Raw genomic sequence first — 21094 nt, 5'->3', positions numbered from 1 at the left:
CAGGGAAGCTGGGGTGAGGGGGTTGGGATGAGGCCTGTTAGGGGACCAGGAACATTAGGCAGGGGTGAAGAGAGCCGGAGATGGACCTGCCCTTTGCAGCCTCACCTGCATGGGGCACCCCTCTGCTCAGGGTTCCCCTGACCTTGCACGGAGACTCCCCTCTGTTGGAGGACCACAGAGCTGGAGGTTGTGTGGACTTCCTAGGGAAACCAAAGACAGACAAGCTGTCCAAGAAGGACGAAGCTGGAGCCCAGGACGGTGCAGGAATGGATTCCGTTTCAGCAGTTGTATAAAAAAGGCTGGCTTCCACTGAGTCAAGGGATAGATTTGGAGGATTCAAATTCAGTTCAAATATCTAATGTACTCTCACTCCATTGTGGTCTCGTTTACCTGGTTGCTCCACATGTCCATCAGGACATGAAATAGGATCTCATGCTGAACATAACCATAAACATTTACCTATACATACCTAAAAACCAGGAGAGCAATCCAGTCGGAGCCTATGTCCAAAAGCGGGAGAAGACCAATGTCCCAGCGCGAAGACAGTCCGGCAAAGAGAGCAAATTCTCTCTTACTCAGCCTTTCTGTTCTATTCAGACCTTCAATAGATTGGATGAGGCCCACTCACACTGGGGAAGGGAATCTGCTTTACTCATTCTACAGATTCAAATGTTAATCTCACCCAGAAACACCCTCACAGACACACCCAGAATAATGTTTGACTATCTGGGCACCCCATGGCCCAGTCAGGTAGGCACATAAAATTAACCATCAAACTTCCCCGCCATCATCCCACACCTGGTCCTCCTTCAATCTACCCCATTTCAAAAAATAGCAATTCCCTTCTGGCTGCTGAGAAAAAACGAAAACAAAAAATCGTGGAGCCCCCGCCTTGACTCCTCTTTCTCTCACATTCACGTTAAATCCATCAGCAAATCCTGTTGGCGAGCTTCCGGAATACATCATTGACGCTTCTTCTAGCGTCTCCCCCAGCAAAGGTGGTCCTAACCACCCCTCGTTTGCATCGGCTCCTGCAAGGAGCATCTAGCCCCAAATGTTGCCTCCCCACAGAGTCTTCTCAACATAACTGCCAGGGTCACTCTTTTAAAATGGAGGCCAGAGCATATCCTGCCTCTTCTCAAAACCCTCCAGTGGCTTCCCTGGGGTAAAAGTAAAATAAAGTCTTTACTGTGGCCTACAAGGCCCTTCACGATCCAGCCACCCTATGTCAGACCTTGTTTTCCATCCGTTTCTCCCCACCAGTTCTGTTCTAGCCACGTCGGCCTCCTTGCTGTCCTCAAATGCTCCCACCAGGCCTGTTCCCTCTGCTTCCCCCGGAGATCCACGTGGCTCACTCCTGCACTGCCCTCAGGTCTCTGCTCCAGGAGCACCTGGTTAGACAGACCTTCCCTGGCCCCATGTCCAAAACAGCAGGCCTAGCTGTCCATCCCTATCGCTATCCCTAGCACTTTTCCTGTTTTGTTGTTTTCCAGAACACATCACAAACATACTCTCTGCTTATGTGTATATGGTCTGTTTTCCTTTGTGATGTCTTCATCATGGAAAAGAGTGTTGCTCTGAAATACCTGTTGAATAGATTGAATAAAATTGTAGAACACACATACTGTATGCCGCTGAGTACTGCAAGCAGAGGATGCACAGATCGGGTTTACTCTATGTGGGGCACTGTGTTTCGTGCATTATGTCATTTAATACAGCCCCATGTAGTAGGGACTTACTATCAGCCTCATTTCCGGAAGAGAAAGCAGGCTCAGAGAGGCAAAGTGATTTGCCCCAGGCTGCCCACTGAGCCAATTGTGATCCAACCATTTGCTCTCTAGCCCCAAATTCCCTACCTCTCCCTCTCTCTTAGGGGATCCCAAGAGAGCCCAGGGGCACAGAAAGGAAAAAGAAGAGAGGAAAGGAATGCTCATGCCCCTCAGGAGAGAAGTAGAGCAGGATAGAGCTGGTGGGGCCCTGGGTGACAGGGCACCTCGCCAGCCCCTGCTCGCCTCCTCCCTCCACTCGTGTGGCCTCTACAGCCCCAGGGCTGATTGGGCTCCCTCCCCTGGCACCAGCCTTCTTTGCCACACCCCCGCCCTTGCCTGGGGCCTGGCTACACAGGGATCCCTTTCTGGCCCAGTGAGGCATGTAACCCCGGGCTGACAGGCGTCCGGATGCCAGGACAGCTGTGGCTGGCCAAGGGTGAGGTCACGGGCTGAGCACTCCATGCCCGGCCCTCCTCTCTCATCACAGGCTCACTCCTTGCCCTGCCCCGCTGCAAAATCCCCCTCCATACTCCCTCCTGCACCACAGCTTTGCCCCTGGGGGCTCGGGCCTCTCCTGGCAAGGCTTTGGTGTATTAGTTTACTGTTGCTGCTGTAACAAATTACCACAAACAACACAGCAGCTTAAAGCAACACACATTGATTATCTTACATTTCTGGAGGTTGGAAATCTAAACTAGATCTTCCAGTCTGTGCCCCTTCTGGAGGCTGAAGAGGACAATCCTTTATCTTGTCCAGCAGAATTCTAGAGGCCGCCTGAATTCTTCGGCTGGTGGCAACTTCCTCCATCTTCAAAGTCAGCAGCTCAGCATCTTCTAATCTCCCTGCCTCTCTGACCTCTGCTTCCATTTTCACATCTGACCTCCCACTCTGACCCTCCTACCTCCCTCTTATAAGAACTCTAATGATTATAGTGACCCACAAGGATAATCTCCCCACCTCAAACTCTTACCACAGTCACACTTGCAAGGCCCCCTTTGCCGTGAAAGGTAACATATTCACAGATTCTAGAGATTAGGATGTGGACATGTTTGGAGGGCCATTATTCAACATTCTAGGATCCAGCTAGGATGCTCACTTCCTCCATAACTAAGGGGATATTTACAGCACATTTACCATGAGCCTCAGTCTACTCCATGCTAAACACCATCAATATTATCTCACACCATTCCTCTGAGGTGGGCATGGGATCCCACTGTAAAGTGAAGAGCCTGGTCAGCTAGATCCTTTGGCTGGCCTCGATCCCAAGGCTGCCTCCTCAGACTGGAAATGAGCCCCTCCCTCCTGGAAGCCCTCTGCTTTGGCTCCAAGTCCCTGGGGTTTGCATCTTGATCTGGCCTGAGGCAGGGGTTGTGTCTCAGTCCTCAGGGCCCTGGTGTGGGACAGAAGAAAAGGTACCTGGGCAACGTTGAAATAGAAGGAGAGATCATATTTGTGGACTAGGGTTCAGGGATGGGCTCTGGAGGATCTATGACCGCCTCCTCCTGTGTGTGCAAGGTGGTGTGTCTGTAGTTCTTCTGGGCAGAGGGAGCAGAATGTCCCAGATTCTCAGAAGGGCTCGATTTCTAAGGATCAAGAAAGCCTACTGGAGGGATCCCTGGGTGGCGCAGTGGTTTGGCGCCTGCCTTTGGCCCAGGGCACGATCCTGGAGACCCGGGATCGAATCCCACGTTGGGCTCCCGGTGCATGGAGCCTGCTTCTCCCTCTGCCTGTGTCTCTGCCTCTCTCTCTCTCTGTGTGACTATCATAAATTAAAAAAAAAAAAAAAAAAAAAAAAAAGCCTGCTGGAGGGTCTGCTCCCATCCCCCTTACCTAGGCTTCCTTCTCTGAACCAGCCCGTCACCTGAGTTCACTCAGCACCAGGGGCCATGGCCAGGGGAGGCTGTGACGAGGTGCTGGGATGAGGGGCTTGTCAATGGAGCATACTGAACAGCATGGTTCTAGAGGATCCACCTTCATCCTCTTCTTCTTCATCATCCATGCAATGATTCCATATTTTTGAGTTCTTACAATGTATCATTGTCTGCCGTCCCCCCCCATCCTACCAACACTACCCCCCCCCCCACCTCCCCACACACTGGCTGTGAGGACACTTTCCTGCTCTTGGCAGAGTCTAGTCCTTCAGGGAGGAGCACAGTCTTCCCCAGGGGGCCGGGAGGAAGCAGGCTTTCCTCACCTCTGGTTCTCCATATCACCTTCCAAGCTCCTGCCTGCCTTCAATCTCCCAGTGGCCCCACCTTCCAAGCTTTTCCTGTCATTGCCCTTGCAGACATGACTTCACCCTCCTATCAGCAGTGGTCAGGCCCTGAGAGAAGGGGTGGAACATTCTTCATGGCTCTGCCCAAGACAGGACTGGAACACAGGTCTCCTGGTTCCCAAGTAAGACCGCTTCAGACACATGGTTAGGATTTCAGAATCGGGGATAGAGTGTGATGAATAGCTTATTTCAAACCTTGTAAAACAAGAAGTGTGTTTTGAGCAATCTGCTCCAATAGCTGGAAGCAGTAGGATTTCTGGTTTGCCCTCTTCGCCTGCGCCCTTCTTGGAAAGGTTTTACAGAGTTCTTCCAGTTTTCCTCCTACGGGCAGCTGATCAAGGGCTAAGCTTGCAGAGGGAGCAGGGTGCAGAGTGCAGAAACATGTAGAACACAGCCAGGGTACCCACAGCCTGCATCCCAATAGTGAACTCCCCACTCAGTGTCCAGGAGAAGGTCCCCTCCTTCATTCCCTGCCGGGCCCAGGCCCTCTGGGAGGTGGGGTAGATTTAAGTGTCCCCAGCATCAATGCTGCCATTTAGTGATCCTGCCATTTACATAACCAAGGCATCGAGTCTCAGGAAACAAGGAGGAAGGCTGAGATGAGGAGCAAAGATTGCTTTGGTGGTAGGGAGGAGGGAGGCCCTCCAAGGAGAACTAGGGGAACTAGGGGAATGGAACCTGTGCTGAGGCAGCCGGCTTCTCCTCTGGCGGAAGGGGGGTGCCCCCTCCATTGACACCCTGACTAGGCCTCACAGGGGTGCCAACGTAGCAGCTCTGTTGTTGTGGTCCATCAGCCCTGCAGGCCCCTCTGGCTGCTCCTCTCTGTTCTCTGAGCCCTGAGAGGGATGGGGAGGGGAGGGTCATGGGTAGAAGCGGCTCAGGCTTGTGGGTATCCACTCCCCTGCTGCGGGGAAACAGCTGAGTTCTCAGGACACTTGTGGGAAGCCTTCAAGCTGTCAAAAACCAAAGCCCAGCTGGGTTTGCTCCAACACATTTGTGTGGGAGGAGGGGCTTGTAACGGAGCCCCCAGAGCCACCAGTAGCCTCGGACCTGTCCCCCGCATCTTGTGCCTGGGTGGTCCAGAGTAGGGGACCTCAGCTCTAAGCAGGGCGTGTGCTTTTTTACAGGGATGTGAGAACCAGGACACTTTTCCCTGGGGCCCGCTCTGCCCTATAAAACTTAAACAGATCAACCTTGCAGATGGCATCGCAGCTCCTACCAGCCCCAACCTCTTTACCTCTACCTGCTGGCTAGCCGGTACCTTGTAGCCTAGCCCCTGGTAGGAATCCTCTTCCCCTAGCCACTCTTGTCCCCCACTTGTCCCTACCATGCTCCTGTTCCCCTAGCCCCCACCAATCACTTCTGTCCACTGCCCCCCAACTTCACCACCTCCTCTATTCCCCTGCAGTGCTTTATTTGTCACACCTGGAACCATAACATAGTAACATGGTAGTAAACACTTTTATGGTATTTCTGTGTTCAAAGCACTTCATACATCCTAATTCATTTAGTAGTCTCAGTAAGTTTATGAAGCGAGGATGATTATTACCCCCAATTTACAAATGAGGAATCTGATATACTGGAAAATGATAAGGTTTGACTTAAGTCTAAGGGCTGCAGAACCAGGGAGATAGAAACCCACCAAGCAGACACTTGGGAACAGCTGTCATTGTCAAAAGATTAAAGCGAGTTTTTTTTTTTTTTAATTACAAAATAACCTGTGCCAAAGACCTCCCTGACCTCTGCCCTATCCACCCTAATCCCCAAGAACTAAAGACACAAAGAGATGAAATGCAGGGACTCACTGGAGGGACCCTTGGCTATCCTACCCCAGCGCCCCCCACCCTAGGAGCCAGCAGCAGGAAGGAGGAAGGACAGGAGATCAGAGCAAGGTAGGGCTCCTTGGTCCCCATGTCTGTTCCTCAGGCCTCCTTCCCCTTACTACTCTGCTTCCGGCCCACTTCCATTTTTCTTCATCACCTGCAGGCACTGGCCTTCTGGATGCTGGGAGGATGCCCTGACCTCCCCGGGGAGGACTGCCCCACAGAGCTTCTATGTAAGGTTTCACCCCATTTGTGTGCATTCCCAAACAAGGCTGAGGAACAAGGATAATCTAACTGAGAAAGAAAAGGATGGTCTCATACTTGGCGGAGACTTCCTGGAGAAGAGATGCTGGCTGAGCAGAGCCCCTGGCTCTTGGGTGGCTTTAGCTACTCTGAAGATTTACAAGAACCTTTTCTGGAAATGTCTGTGAGCAAGGTCACAAGGGAGTCCTAGGAAATTCAGAGCCCACTGCAGTGAGGCTGGGGTGTCCACCGTCCCTTGGAGCTCTATGCTCTCTGCTTCCGAGCTTGCTCCTATCTCCTCCCAGGAATATGGCAAAGGGGAACACCTCCCTAGCAGGCAGAGGGGCCTGGAGGGGAGGACAGTAGCTTCATTGCAAGTGGTCAAGCCAAGGTCAAGTACATGTAAGAATTGGGGCAGGCTCACCTAGACAATTCCAACCTGTGGTTCCAAAGGAGGTACACCGGCATCAAAAATCTTGGTGATGACAGCTGTCAATGTGTCTTCTGACTTAGTCCCCAGGCTCCAATCTGAAGTGGCGTCCCTCTACACATGGTGCACAGCTGACATCTTGGGGTCCCCCTTCACTGTCTTCCAAGGCAGCCCTTTTGCCTCTCTCCTGTGGATCTCCTCTGTTTTGCACCCCACGTTTTTGGCTTTCTTGGTTTATTTCCTGGTTTTGCTAAAATACTCTCTCTAGTAGCTTTTCCAGAAACTGTGCAAGGGAGGTAGATATTTTGAAATTTTATACATCTGGAAATAGATATATCCTATCTTTTGACCTAACTGATAGCTTGGACGGGTATGAATTCTAGTTTGAAAGTACATTTTCTTCAGCATTTTTAAAGCATTGCTTTTGACTTCTGTTGTTGCTGTTGAGAAATCCAAAGCCTTTCTGGTACCTAATCCTTTGTATGTTACTTGGTTTTGGAAAATTCTAGACACTTTAATTTGCCTTGATGTGAGTTTGTTGTCATCTACAGTGCTGGGTCCTAGTGGACATGCTTTTAATGATCTGACAACTCATGTCCTTCTGTTCTGTAAAATTTCCTCAAATTAATTCAGTGAGGATTTCTTTCTTTCTTTTTCTTTTCTTTCTTCCTTCCTTTCTTTCTTTTCTTTGGTTCTTTCTTTCTTATTGGAGCTTCTTTTAATTTAGTGTTGAACTCATGCAGCTGTCCTCAAATGTTTTTTATCTTTTGTCTTCTATATTTTGTTAGTATGGTTGCTTTATTTCCTAGGGGATTTAATCAGCTTTATCTTCCCATCTTTCTATTGATGTTTTGTTTCTGCTGTCATGATTTTATTTTTCAAGACATTAATTCTTGCTGTTGCTATGTTCTGGTTGTCCCTTTGTATAGCATCTTGCTCTTGTTTTATGGATGCACTGTCTTATCTCTCTAATATTAACAATGCCCCCCCCTTTTTTTAAACACTTGCTTCTCTCTCTGTATAAACTGTTTCCTGCAAGTGACTTTTCTTATTGTTTGTTTTCTCAATTTGCGTTGAAAATTTCCTGGATGTCTGGTAATCTTTGGCCATGATTAAGGTTGTGGAGGGTGAGAGGGCTAGTCAAAAACCCTGAGCCAATTCACAGGCTGTGTTCACCACCGTAGGGTGATCTAGTTGGGTTGTTTGGAAGGAAACCTCTATGTCAGTATCTTTAGGTCTTTCCTCGGGCTAGTGAAATACCCCAGTGTAGAGTCTTCCAGTTTCCTGCCTAAAGGGCAAAGGTCCTACTCCTAGCTCTTTGGGAGCCCAACAGTACGAGAAGGCTAGGGGCCTCTGGTCACTTAATCTCCTGGTTTCCAGTATTTTCAGTATGGCATCTCGGTTCACAACGGCGTTCAAAGCTTCTCCAATCCATATACCCTCTATCTTACCTTCCTTCAGAGAAAATCTTCCAGACCCTGGCTGGGATAGGCGAGGGACTTGAAGCCCACTGGCTTGGAGTTAGGGAAGGTCCAGGGATCTAACTGCTTTTCATCCTGGCCCTTACTTTAGCAAACCTATTCCACAGCTCCAGAGGGACCTTAGCTTGCCAGTTTCTGTGTCTTCTGAGAACCTTGCAATGTAAATCAAATTGGCTCTCCATTTTCCCCACTGCCAGCTGAGATGTCTTTTTCCTCAGGGCTGATAAGTCAGTAACCACATGGCTGTCTGCCATCCTGCTTCAAAAATTCTGTGGCTGTTGTCTGTTTTCCTGTTCTTTCCATCCCTGAGGATTTATCTCGTGATTTAAAAATCTCTTTATTGAAGTTTTAGTGGGGTTTTGGGAGGGACTGAAATTAGATATATGCATTTAATCACCATCTTAACCCAGAACCCTAACTTCCCTTTTCAATATATTTTTAAAAATATAATTCCTGGGAATAACCCTACTTGGTCATGGAAGATTGCTGTTTTAATGTACTGGGGTATGTTTATTTCTGTCTTTCCATTTAGAAGTCTTTAAGTGAACACGATTAGCAGGAAATTAACCTTTCTATGAGGAGGATTCAAGGGAAATGTCTCTAGCAGGATAACTTTTACTAAGTATATGAGAGAAAACCAGTGGCTGGATCCCAGTATGTAGCCTTCAGGAAGCCCCTAAAGGATTTGGGGGAATTCCCTACTGGAAGAGGGATCCTATAGTAATCCCAGAGGGTGCATCCAGGGAATGCCCTTTGCAATGTTTTGTTTAGGGACCCAGAATAAAACCAGACTTCATCATTGACATTCCATGGAGAGGAAGTCATTTGGTTGCCTGGTTGAAGGAATTCTGTGATTAAAAAAAAAAAAAAAAAAGCGGTGAGTCCTAGACACCTTTCTGAAGCACAACTCATTGCCCACATGGAGCCCAGAATTATTATTATTATTATTATTATTATTTATTATTTTGTTATTCACTTAGCTGATATTCACTGAGCGCCTACCCAGGGCATCTCTTTATGACTCTGTGAGCTCTCTGACTGAGACAGAACTTGCCCTCAGTAACTCAATGAGCAGCACCCCCCAACCTTAGAACTCAGCAAGAGAGGGGGAAATGGAAAGGGGGCCAGAGTCACATCCAAGGCCATAATGCAGTGACAGTAATTTTTCTCTCTGTGGCTTGTGATGAAAGAGTAAGTGAGGATATTCCTAAAGTATTTAGCACAATGCTTGGCATACAATAGGATGTCTGATTTTGAGGGACAGCTTTATGTGGTACAGGGAATCTCCTGTTTTATGTTTTCCTGATACTTTTAAATACTAGCATTTTTGGAGGAACAGTTGAAGGGATTTAGAGACTGAAGATGACACAAACGAGCTGGAACTACTTAAATCAGTCACTAGGACACCCTAACAGGGTCCATAAAGTATCCACAGTGACCACCCTGCTCGTTTGTCATCTTTAACACTGGGTTAGCCTTGGCCTGGGCTCTCTTATATCCTTGAAGCTGCACACTCTTTGATTTCGCTGTTCTCTTCTCCTCTGTCATTGGAAACGCCTTATAATCCACCTCTCACAGGCAGCTTAGGCTCACCATTCATTCTTCCTGGCAGACATTTCTGAAACTCTGAGTATTTCTGAGAGATCAGTTTTAGCCAAAAAAAAAAAAAAAGTTACGCACCAATTGGCATTCTGCAGTTCACCTGTCCAGTGTTGCAGGCACTCCCGTGTAGCAGTACAACTGCTGAAAGCCACCCGGGTGTGGAGAGGGCAGCGGATAGAGTACAGTCTCTGCCAAGCTGCGGAATCTGGGTAATGGGCACATTCGATACTTTTCTGAGCCTTAATTTACCTACCTATGAAATGGGGACACCCACAGCTTGCGGTGAGGATGGACGAGACATTACACTTCCACTCACGGCTTAATGAGCGCAGGGGTGGTTCTTGCCTGGGGTGCGGTCCCGGGGCAGGCTGCCGTGGGCGCGGGCGTGTGTGTGCACGCGTGTGCGCGCGCGGGGCTCCGGCCCGCGGCCGAGTGTTCCCGGGCAGCAGGGCGCGCGGCTGCGTGCGGTGGGCCGCCAGGGGGGAGCGCGGCCGTCGGCGCGGGGCTGCGAGCGACATGCCCGCCCCCGCGGCCGACCGGCAGCGCGGGGTGGACGAGCGCGTCGGGGCGCCGGGCACAGAGGCGGGGGCGCTGGGCGCTGCGGTGCGCGCCCGCCTGGCGGCCCGGGCGGGGCGGGGGCGGGGCGGGGAGCGGGCGGGGAGCGGGCGGGCGGGCGGGAGGGAGGGGCGCGCGCGAGGGAGGGAGGCGGGGGGAGGAGGGCGGGCGGGCGCGCGGTCAGAGCGCGGCTGCCGCGGAGCCCGGCGCGGGCGGCTCTGCCGGGGAGCGGGGCTCGCAGCCAGGAGGCGGCGCCGCGGGGAGGGAGCGCGGGGCGGCGAGCCGGACCGGGCGGGCCGCGGGGCACAGCGCTGCGGGCCGCGGGCCGGGCCACACCGGGGGCAGCGTGGCGGCGTGGCCGCGGTCGCCGGGACGTGCCGAGGGGCGTCGGGCGCGACCCAGAGGACCGGCGAGACTCGGCGCAGCGTGGTCCGGCTGGGCGCCTGGGCCGCCGCGACCTCGGGTCCTCGGGGGACTTGGCAGCGGAGCCCCGCCTGCGGGAGGGAGCGGAGGAGCAGGTCGGCGGGTCCGGGCCGGGGGAGAGCGCGAGCGAGAGCCGGAGCCGGCGCCGGCGCCAGCGAGCGGGCGAGCGAGCCTTCGAGGGCTGGGAGGGTGGGTGTGTAGAGGGACGAAGGTGTGTGATGTCTGTACGGAGTGCGTGGATGTGTGCGTAGGGGTGTGTGTGCCTCTCTGTGTGACTGTATATACTGTGCGTGTCTGTGAGGGGCGTGTGTGTGTGCGCGTGTGTGGAGAGACAGGGAAGGTTGGGAGCTCATGGAGCTTGGGTCTGAACCCGAGTAAGGGAGGGCATTCGGCAGAATCGGGTGTGTGTGTGTGCGTGTACACGTGTGTGTGCAGGGTGAGTGGGTGAGTGTGTCACGGGAGCTAGGTGTGGCCATGTGTGTGATGTAAGGGTGCCGGGTGCACGTGTGTCCCTGGCTTACCCTCCCCTTCCCCCACCAGATGTGTGTGCGTGGAGGGGATGTTGGGGGGGAAGGTCGGACTCCACTGCAGCAGCCCCTTGCCCGGCTTGCCTGCCTGGCCATCTTCCCCAGGAAGCCAGAGCCGGCCAAGCTGCCCCTCCCCCAAACACTTCTAGGGTTAAGGGAAAGGGAGCAGGCCAAGCCCCTGGAAAGAGGGGACAGGCTGAAGGGACCGCTTCTGCCAGACCAGGGCCCCCTGCTTCTCTGGCGGGAGCCTGGCTGCCTTCCCCAGCTCGCCAGATCATCCAGCCCTGGGCTTTGCCCCTCCCAGGGCCCCGTGTTCTCTGGGCTCTGAGTGAGAGACAGTGCCAACACCGTAGCTTAGGGCCCCAGGTGGGCGTGGGAGCAGGTTGAGACTCCTCTGTGAGGGTTTGCTTGTTCACAATTGTATTAGCAGAAGGGTGCTTGGCACATAGTAGGCCTCAATAAATATCTGATTTATTGGAGAGGAGAGAGGGAGGACCAGAGGACAGGAGAGAGGGAGGAAAGGGATCTGAGTCTGGGAATCAGCTATCAGGTGAGGATGAGGGCAGCTGGTTGCCATCAGAGCCCAGTCTGGTAGGGGAGCAGGGCTTTAGGGGGAGGGGAGGGAACCCACAGGAGAGAGATCTGTTCTGGGGCCTGAATGGAGGAAGTAGCTGGCAACTCTCCTTGGGCAGAGCTCTTTGCATCCTGCCCCCCACCACCTGCTTCTCTGTGACCAGCAGCCTCTCTCAGGGGGCATCTGGTCTCAGGCAGCCAGGGCTCATAGCGCCTCTCCTCTCTCCAGGACCTTCAAGCTCAAAAGGTGCTGAAGAACTGAGCCCCTGCCCATTGAGGCCACCCGAGGCCAGGTGGGGCCATGGCAGGGCATAGCTGTCTGGGGCTGGGGCTGTTCTGCTGGGTCCTGCTTGCTGTTCCAGTGGGGCCCCAGCCTGCCTCCTCCGTCACAGGTGTCCCTCTTACCACTCTGACCTCACCACCTCAGAGTGAGGCCTCTATGCTGTCTCTCAACCTGGGACTTAACTTCAAATTCCACCTTCGGGGACCTGCTGCTGCCTGGGCACTCCCTGTCACAGAGACCCAGCCGCTCTCTTCTGGGCCCAGCCGGGAGCCTGAGGAAGAGGTGGCCAGTGGGCTGAGGACTGATCCCTTTTGGGAACTGCTAGTGGGCTCCCTTGGGAACTCCCCTCCAGAGTGGGGATCTGCTGAAGGCAGCTCTACTCCCTGGACCTCCTCCCTGTCTCCAGAGTCCACATCCCCCATCTCTGGGCCCACTGACCGGCCCACTGCTCCCTATCAGCCCAGGATGGGCACCGTGACCTGGAACACTGCTCTGACAGCTACGGCACCTCCATCCAGTGCTCCCAGGCTCCGCCAGAGTGAGCTGGAGCTGAAGTTTGACATGGCGCTGAGAGCAGGTGCGGCCCCCACACTGGGGCATCGAACGCTGCCCCTGCTGCCCAGCCTGAGGGCCAGTCTGGCAGAGATTGCCGGGCGCCTGGGACCCTTTGGTGAGTACCCACCCCATCTGGAGGAGAGCCCCTGCTGCAAAGCCTGGCAGGTAGGAGGAAGCTTCAGCCTGGGCTCCTTTTGCAGGGTTCTTTGGCACTACTCTGTCCCCACTGCGGAACCTCTCAGGCCCAAGCCCCTTAGGCCCAACTCCATCCCCAAGCTCTGCCTCTCAGGTTTCAGATTCTCCAGGTGAGTGTTTATTTCATTGCAACCAACACTTAGGGAATACTTCTACGTGCCAGGCACTGTGCTTTGGGCCTAATCAGCAAACACCCCCCCCCCCTTTTTTTGACTCTTTGTTGCTTCTCCTAGGGCCTGGGACACGGGCCACTGCTCCCGTAGGGGAAATGCCCTGTTTGCCATATGGAGTTTGGTTCGGTCCTAATAGCTTACCTCCAAGGGTGCATGTGGCTACAATTCCTGTTTGGTATATACTGGCTCCCTTAGCATAAGCTCTGGGGGAAGGACAGTATTTTCTCCAAAGTCCCAGAAGCCAAGGCTGGCTGGTAGGATGGCACTTGAACCCTACATGCTCCCTTTGCAGGGTTCTTTGGCACCACTCTGTCCCCACCCCCCTTCCCCCTGGAGAGAAAGCTCCCAAGCTCAGGACCGTTGGACCCAGCTGCTTCCCTAAACTCTGCCACGATGGCAACAGCATCAGTAGGTAAGTGTCCAATTCACTTGAACATGACATTTATTTAGCACTTACTGCATGCTAGCCACTCATCTGCGTTCTGGGACTTTTTTATTTCAATGTCATCATAGTCATCATCACCATTCTCTCCTTCGTCACCATGGAGATATATATTAACGGTCTGAGAACCAGTGTTGCTGGGGATAGTCCCACACAGAGTTAAGTAATGGTTCTCTGGGAGTTTTGTCATCCCAGGCAGAGCAGGATGTAGACAGTTGTATCAGAGGCAGACAGATACAGGAGCTCCTTCATGGTTCCCACAGTCTCGGTACCAACTCCACCCTTCACGCCAGCCTGCCTGGCCTGCCTCTCCACCCCCTACTCCAACCTTGGGGCTCTCGCCTTTGCTGTGTGATAAGACACGACATGTTGTCAACCTTAGCAGAGCTGGGCCCCTCATGGGAAGATGTGGAAGAGAAGACTGTGAGGAGACAGATGCCACCCTTATTCAAGGGAACACTTCAGAATATGCACATAGACAAGCTGGTGGTGCAGAGGAAAGAGCAGGGGCTCTGGAATCTTGAGACTTGGTTCAGAATCCCAGCTCACTTCCAAACTGGCTGGGTGACCTTGGGCAAGTTATTGAACCTCTCTGACCCTGAATTTTCTCATATATCTAGGGTTTAATGATAGCACCTATTTTGTTATTGTGAAGCTTCCAGATAACATAAGCTCTTGGCAAGAGGCTGGGCATGAAGTAGAAGTTTATTAAAGAGTAGCTGTTAATCGTGGTTTTTTTCCCTCCTGCATCCCAAATACACTTCCAGACCCTCCTGCTGGAGCACCACACCCTTGGCCCTGAGATGTGATGGACATCACAACCCACATGGCAGAGTCCACACTCAGGGAGAGGCTGTGGGAGGGGAGGCCCAGGGAACCATGGAGAGGGACCTCCAGGCCCAGCTTTAGTTCTGCAAAGCCTTTCCTGTTGCTGTGAATCCTCTCGGCCACTTCACAGTGGGAACCAGCTCCTCTAGCTTCTTCCAGTTCTAGACTTAAGACAGAACCTGACTCTGGCTCACTCCCCATCAGTTGCTGCACTCTTGGGCCTGTGGGGATTGGGGGGGGGGGCGGGGCTGCTGATCCCTCCCCATCCAGCCTAGTGTGTAGCAGTGGCAGGGTCTGCTGTAGGGTGGGAGGGGGCAGGCTCTGTGGCCCCAGGGGAAGGATGTTGGCTGGCGGTCTGTCAGCCTGGGTGACAGTGCTGGCCAGGCAGGTTTAATGAGTCTGGACAGTATCAGAGGAAGCCCAGCTTGCTGCCCTACCTCCTCCCCCCTCTCACTGATGGTTGCAGGAACTCAGCCTCTTCCTGGTTATTTCTCTCAGATAAACCCAGGAGGGCCAGAGGCTTCTTGGTGAGGTCAAGGGCCTTGCTCAAGCCAGCAGCGTGTGTAGGGAGTAGTGTTAAGCACTTAAGGGACAAAGTGAGGCTCTGTGTGTCTCCTCTAGGGCCTTCCTAACCTAGGTGTGGTTAAGCTTTGATTCTAGGGCTTCTCTTCTCTTGCATTAGGTTCCCTTCACCTTGGACAGAACTAGTATTCAGCTGGTATACTCCAGGAGAAGTTGTGCAGGTTATTAACATATTGAAAGACTTTGAAACCAGTTGAGAAGTACCCACTGGCCTTCACCCCCTGAGCACTCCCCTCCACTCCCTGACCACCAGGGCTGATGTCTGTTCTGATTGGCTGCCATCTGTGGCATTTACAGTTGTTAAATATTTCGAATATCTGTTACCCTGACAAAGAGGATCAATCTTCCATGATCCTAGAGGTGGGGGTTGGGAGAGGAATGGGGCCAGGCAGCTGAATGGGCTATAACTTCTACTGGGAGAGTAGCTTCCCAGGCCTTTGATCTGGGCAGCTGGTAGATAATCAGGCCTGACTTTCCAGAAATCTAGCAGGCCCCTCTCCCTGACTCCTCCCCAGCCAGCTGTGACCTCACCAATTACTCACATTGACATCCTATCTCCTTTCTTGCCCCTGAGGTCAAGAGGGGCCACAGGCCCAGAGTGGGACCACCTTGTAAGAGAAGGCCGCTCAAGAGAGGGATCCTAGGAACTCACTATCATCTAGGCTCTTCTTGGGAAGACTGAGGACTCCTTCTGGGGAAGCCTCAAGTAGGGAGATGGGATGAGGTCAAGCGGATTCTTCCAAGGCAGAAGCTGGGTCTTCTCTGCCTGTTGCCACTCACAACATGGCCAGCCCTGAGTACACAGGGCATGCTTACCTCCCCCCAGAAAGCAATGCTCCTACTTCAGAACTGCCCCCTCCGAGACCTGAGTTGTGCCTGAGGTCTATACTTTGTCTATTTTCTGGTTTTAATTTTTTTTTTCTGGCTTAGAAATGTTAAAAATTTGCTCTAGTTGCCATAGTGCTTGGGGACAGAGGTGAGAGATAAGGTGTCTTGTGACCCTCAGGTAAGAAATGGAGCTGGAAGAAGGTAAGGTAGACCAGATCTCTGACAGCTGCAACTTGTCTGCTCAGTGAGCAAAGAGGAGGCTGTGAGGGGTGGCAGTCTGTCTGGCTCAGGCTGTGGAGCTCCTGGGCACGGTCCCATTGCCTTTCTGCAGAGCCCGCCAAAGTGGGGGAAAAGCCAAGCAAACTCATCCACTTTGCAGAAGTGGGTTGGGCAAGAGCATCTGAGGGGACAAAGGAATGAGGTTGATGGAGGGGGTACAAATATTTGATGCTGCTAATGTCAGATTGATACCCACTCCTGATCAACAAGCCATCCCAGCCAAATGATCCTTACTAAACTCATGACTGTGTGTCTTCATTAGGTGTTCAGGGGTGGTTAGTCCATCCAAATGATGTTTTTAAAATAGGGTTCACAAAGTGAAATGATGTGTTGATGTTCACTCATTTGACTAAGGATGTGCTAAGAGACAACAGACTTTTGTTGGTTAAATCAAGAACTAGTTTGAGGCCAGGAATAGTCACGCTCACATGAACACAAACTGATGATTGATGGGTGATAAACATTAGCTGATAATGATGATACCAACAACAATCACATATCGAATGCTTATTATGCACCAGGCTCTCTGAAGAGCTTTGGACACATCATCCATTTATCCTCCTAACAGCCTTATGCAGTAGGTACTCTTCCCATTTCAGACTTGAGGAATGTGATGGAACGGGGACCAGGGCACATGCTGCTGTTCGCAGTAGGCAGCAAGCTGTGTATATTTAAATTTTTGGCTGCTCCCTCTCTGCTCTCCCCAGTTGTCTGATTTCTGTCTTCCCCCCCCTCTCTCTCCAGAGCCCCTTTCTGCCCCCCTCACTCCTTTTCCTTGTTCTTGGGATGGCTGTTTTGCACATTCCCAGTGTGAACTGGCACTGACTGGGCATGCACCTGGGGTCTTCCCGTATTGTACAGCTGAGGCAAGGTGGGAGCATGGCCAGGCGGTTGGGGCAGGAGTCTGCCTGTCAGGAGACCCTCCCTTCCTCATTGTACATCTGCCTCCTGTGCACCTCCGCATCCTCCCCAGGGTGTCTCCATCCTTCACCACCATCTTCCTCCCTCCATACTTGTTTGCAGCTGCAGTTCTGCTGAGCTTGCTAGGTGGAGTAGGGAGAGGTTCAGCCTGAAACATCTTCCTTTGCTGCCTGGCCAGGGGAAGAATCCTTGGATCTCTTTCTAGTTCTTTTCTGGCTCCAAGAAAGTAAATTAGGGATCTTGCTCCTCATCCTCTCTTCCTTGACTCCCTCCCGCCCTTTTTAAAAAAGATTCATTTATTTATTTTCAAGAGAGAGGGAGAGAGAGGGAGCAAGCATGCATGGAGGAGGGGCAGAGGGAGAGACTGTCTTAAGCAGATTCCTCACTGAGCAAGAAGCTCAATCCCATGACCTCGAGATCATGACCCAAGCCAAAACCAAGAGTCAGGCACCCAGCCGACTGAGCCACACCAAGTGCCCTTTGACTTTACTTTCCCCGAGGGATGTGAGGGAGGTGTTGGAGCACAGAATGGGGCCCGGGGGGCCTAAGTTGGCAAATCCTAGAGCACTCGAGGGGCTCACTCACTAAGATGGCATCTTATCCCACTATGCTCTCCCCAGTGGTTCCTTCCTGGGAATTCAAGGGTAGCCTTGAGACCCAGGGGAGTCCATTCCAATGTCACCTTCTGTACAGTGAATTGAGAACTAAAGGGGCATGCACCTTAAGAGCCTTAGACAAATGACTGAGTGACTGAGTCAGCATGGGGACCGCGGCCATGGGAAGCTAAAGTCTGGGGGTGTGGCAGACAGGAAGGCCGGTGAATAGGAAAGATTGTGTTCTCCTCAGATGCTGGGGTCAGGAGTGTCTTACCTCTACCCCCACTGCATGTATGCACATGTATGCAGAGGGGCTTTACCTAAAGAGACAGGGGGCAAGGGGTAGCAGATGAAAAAGGGCAGGGGAAGCTTCTCCTAGCACCAAGGTGGGAGTTGGGAGTCAGGGTTACAGAATAAGAGATAAGCAAACTAGCATTATGAAAAAGGTCTGGAACCATGAGAAGTGTCTCAGACCAATGTTCAGAGCTGGATTCTAGTGGCAGCTCTGCCAACTTGTGACCTTGGGCAAGTCACTTTGTCTCTCTGTAGAGCCTCAGTGTTTTCACTAGGAAAATAAGGGGATTCATTTACGCAACGAGTATCTGCTCGGAGCCTCCTCTGAGCCAGGCACCATTTTAGGCGTGGAGATTCAGATGTGAGCAGAGCAAAAATCTTTGTTCTTAAGAAGCTTTCTTTCTGGTGGGAGGATTGAACTAGAGGGGCCTTCTCCAGTTCCTTCCAGTTGTAAAATTCGGTGGCCTCTTAAGAAAAAACCCTCTTCAGTAGAACCTCAGAGCGATGAAGGGAAATGAACAAAGCAGATAGCTGAGGGTGGGTCAGGGATGCCTCCAGGGATGAGAGCTGAAATTACTGAGGAGTTTGATGGAGTTTGAAGGCCGGCAGAAGGCAAGGGGCTGAGAGACCAGGTGAATCCCATATTTAAGACAAATGTGTCCTAGATGTTATGAAGACTCTGACTGGCATACAGGCTACTGACTGTAGGGAAGTCAAGGGGAGGGCTGCACAATTGCCTCACACAAACGTTCTTTGCCCACAGACCCCACCATCTCCACCTCTGGCCTAGATGAAGCCTCTCCTGCCAGCCTTGGGAAGCCTTCGGTGGAGCCAGAGTGCGGGCCAGGGTCCTGCAGCATTGCAGGACTGCCTGGAACCGAGGGGCAGCCTCCTGGGGCCCCGCTACCGCTCTTCTTCCTGACCCTGGAGGCCGACTGGGCGGAGGCCAGAGCTCGCTGGGGGCTGGCCTGGGAGGCCCACGTGTACGGGGTAGGCACGCTTTTCGGCCTGGTGGCCCTGCTGGCGCTGCTGGCCCTAGCCCTCCTGCCCTGGCGCTGCCCGCCCGGCGCCCCCTGCCTGGCGCTGCTGGACCTGCTCCTGCTCTCGGCCGGGACCACGCGGGCCTTCCCGCTCTTCTACGACGCCTACGGCCACCGCGACCGGCTGCCCCCGCTCGCCTGGCTGCTGCTGCAGGACCTGCCGCTGCCCTGCCTGGCCGCCGGCCTGGGCCTGGCCTGCCTGCTGCTGGCCCGCCCGCGCCCGCCGCGGTGTCCCGCCGGCCTGGCCGCGCTGCTGCTCCTGGGGCTGGGGCTGGCGGCCGCCGCCGCTGTGGGGAGCGCCGCCCACCGCCCGCTGCGGCCCCTGCGGCTGGCCTCCCGCGGGCTGCACGCCCTCCTCGCCGCCCTCCTCTCCGGGCTCCTGCTGGCGCTGTCCTGCTGGGGGGGCCGGCGGCGGCGGGCCGGGGCGCCCCTGGGAGGGTCTGGTTTCAAGGGCGCCACCCCCGTCCCGCAGGCGCGCAGCCCCTTCGCCCCGCGCGAGTCCTGGCGGTGCGCGGCCCGCACGGCCCCGGTGGCGGGCACTTTCGGGCTGCTGAGTGGAGCCCTGCAGGGCTACGAGGTGCTGCACGCCTTGGGCTATGGCGGCCAGCCTGGCCTGGAGGGACCCTGGCCCTGGTGGACCTTCCAGCTAGGCCTGCGCTTGGGCGAGGTGGGCGTCGCGCTCCCGTTGGCGCTGCTGGGCCTCTACCCGGCGCTCAGCAGTCCCCGTGTGCCGCCGCGCTGCTGGGCCAAGCTCTTCCGCTTGTCCCCGGGCCACGCGGCCCCGCTGCTGCCCGGGGGCTGGGTCACCGGGCCTCCAGACAAGGAGCCCCTGGGTGGCGCCATCGCCCGTGGCGACGCGGAGCTGCTGCAGCTGTGCGCCCTGGCTGGGCCAGGCCCCGATCTCCTACTCCAGGGAGGCGGCTGCCGGGGCTTCGAAGGGGCGGCGGGAAACCCGGCCCCTTCTCCGGCCTCCTCCCCCTGCAGCGATTACACCGTGGACTTCCGCCCGCCCTCCCCAATCAACCTGCGGCGCAGCATTGAGGAGGCCCTCTGCAGCGAGGCCCTGCTCACGCCCGGCCTCTTCCAGGGCCCTGCCTTCGGGGAAGCCCTGCCTGGGCTCGGCCTCTACCGCACCACCTCGCTGGGGGCGAAGACGCGGGCTGGGCCCAGTGGGAGGTCTGAGGAGGCCCCTGGCTCCTCTGCGCCCCAGGAGCTCCCCTCTCCCGGGGCCTGGCCCGCAGGCAGCAGCGCCTCTTCTGGCTCACTGTGCGGACTTTCGCGGGACAGCTCGTCCATGCTGCTGTGCTCCAGCCCGGACAGGCCTCCACGCTGTCCACTGGTCTGCGTCCTCAGTCCACCCAGGCCCTCAGGGTGCAGCCCTAGCCTCCCGGGCTCAGGCTCCTACCAGGCTCTGTCCCCACCCTCCCGTGACTCCCCAGAGCCCACTCCTGAGCTGCAGGCCGCAGAGGCTTTGCTGCAGGAGCAGTTCCTGGACGCCTGCCGACAGATCGATGAGCTGAGTGTGGGCAGTGACACCATAGACCTGTGAAGAGGCAGCCCCCTGGCTGCCCCAGCCTATGCCCCCTCCTGACGCCTGCTCTGCCCGAGACCTGCACACTGTAACCCTTCCCCAATCCTGCCTGGCTCAGATACCTCCCCCTGCTTCCTTCCCCATCCAGGGGTCCCTGGGTGGGTGGGTCAGCAGCCAGGTTCTATTGATTGGGAGTCAGTGCCACCTCCTCTGGAGCCCTGGGTGCGGATCCCTCAGCTGCAATGCTAGGCTGGCAGGGGTCCCACTTTCCTTGGCATTCACCAGCAATAAAGTTCCAAGGTGCTCCACTCCTGACCGCCACTCCCCATTCTGGTGCTGAGTGAGAGGGGCTGTCCTCAGAGGACCCTCAGACTGGCTTCAGTCCCCACACCCACCTCTGCCATGCCCAGGAATCCCATTACTGTGTGAGTGAGACTCCCTGTCCTCCACAGGGTCCTTCCCCATAGAAGGGTCCCCCATAGAAGGATCCATGGCCCATCGAGGAGACTCTACAGCAGTTGGGTGGGAGGTGAGCGCTTTCAGAGTTAATTTATCAATAAAATATTTTCAGAGAAAGGTCTGATCTTCTTGGAAAGGTTTAGATGAGTTAACAATAGCAGCGGTTCCATCAAAACTGAAAGACAAGCAGTGTTTGGGTGGGATGGCTTCATCTTAGACTCCAGTGACCTTCACTCCTGACTGCACAAAGCCTTGTCCTACAGCTGGGATGAGCAAGGACCCTGGGAGTGACCCCTTGAAAACACTCTGACTCTCTGGGAAGTGGCTTGTCAGAGATGAAAGAGGCCCTGAGAAGTTAGGCGGGAATGCTATAGTCTTTGGTGGAAA

At 54.3% G+C, this 21094-nt stretch overlaps 1 protein-coding gene across 3 annotated transcripts; it reads left to right on the top strand.

The window, feature by feature from the left end:
- The first annotated feature begins 10538 nt into the window (after positions 1-10538).
- On the top strand, positions 10539-20824 carry PRRT4 (proline rich transmembrane protein 4). 3 transcript variants are annotated; one of them, XM_072784470.1, is made up of 5 exons: positions 10539-10696; positions 11931-12654; positions 12740-12844; positions 13200-13319; positions 18441-20824. In XM_072784470.1, the coding sequence occupies exons 2-5, from the start codon at positions 12003-12005 to the stop codon at positions 20264-20266; spliced, it is 2703 nt and encodes a 900-aa protein (XP_072640571.1). In that variant the 5' UTR covers positions 10539-10696; positions 11931-12002; the 3' UTR covers positions 20267-20824. The 3 variants fall into 3 exon arrangements, with proteins under 3 accessions (XP_072640571.1, XP_072640572.1, XP_072640570.1); XM_072784471.1 differs by lacking the exon at positions 10539-10696 and having other exon boundaries at positions 10795-12654; positions 19702-20824; XM_072784469.1 differs by lacking the exon at positions 10539-10696 and having other exon boundaries at positions 10795-12654.
- Positions 20825-21094: the final 270 nt, after the last annotated feature.

The sequence above is a fragment of the Canis lupus genome, chromosome 18 (genome assembly GCF_048164855.1).
Source record: "Canis lupus baileyi chromosome 18, mCanLup2.hap1, whole genome shotgun sequence".
Lineage (NCBI taxonomy): Eukaryota > Metazoa > Chordata > Mammalia > Carnivora > Canidae > Canis > Canis lupus.
The sequence above is the reverse complement of the archived record's forward strand: the minus strand, read 5'-3'. Positions and strand labels throughout refer to the sequence as shown.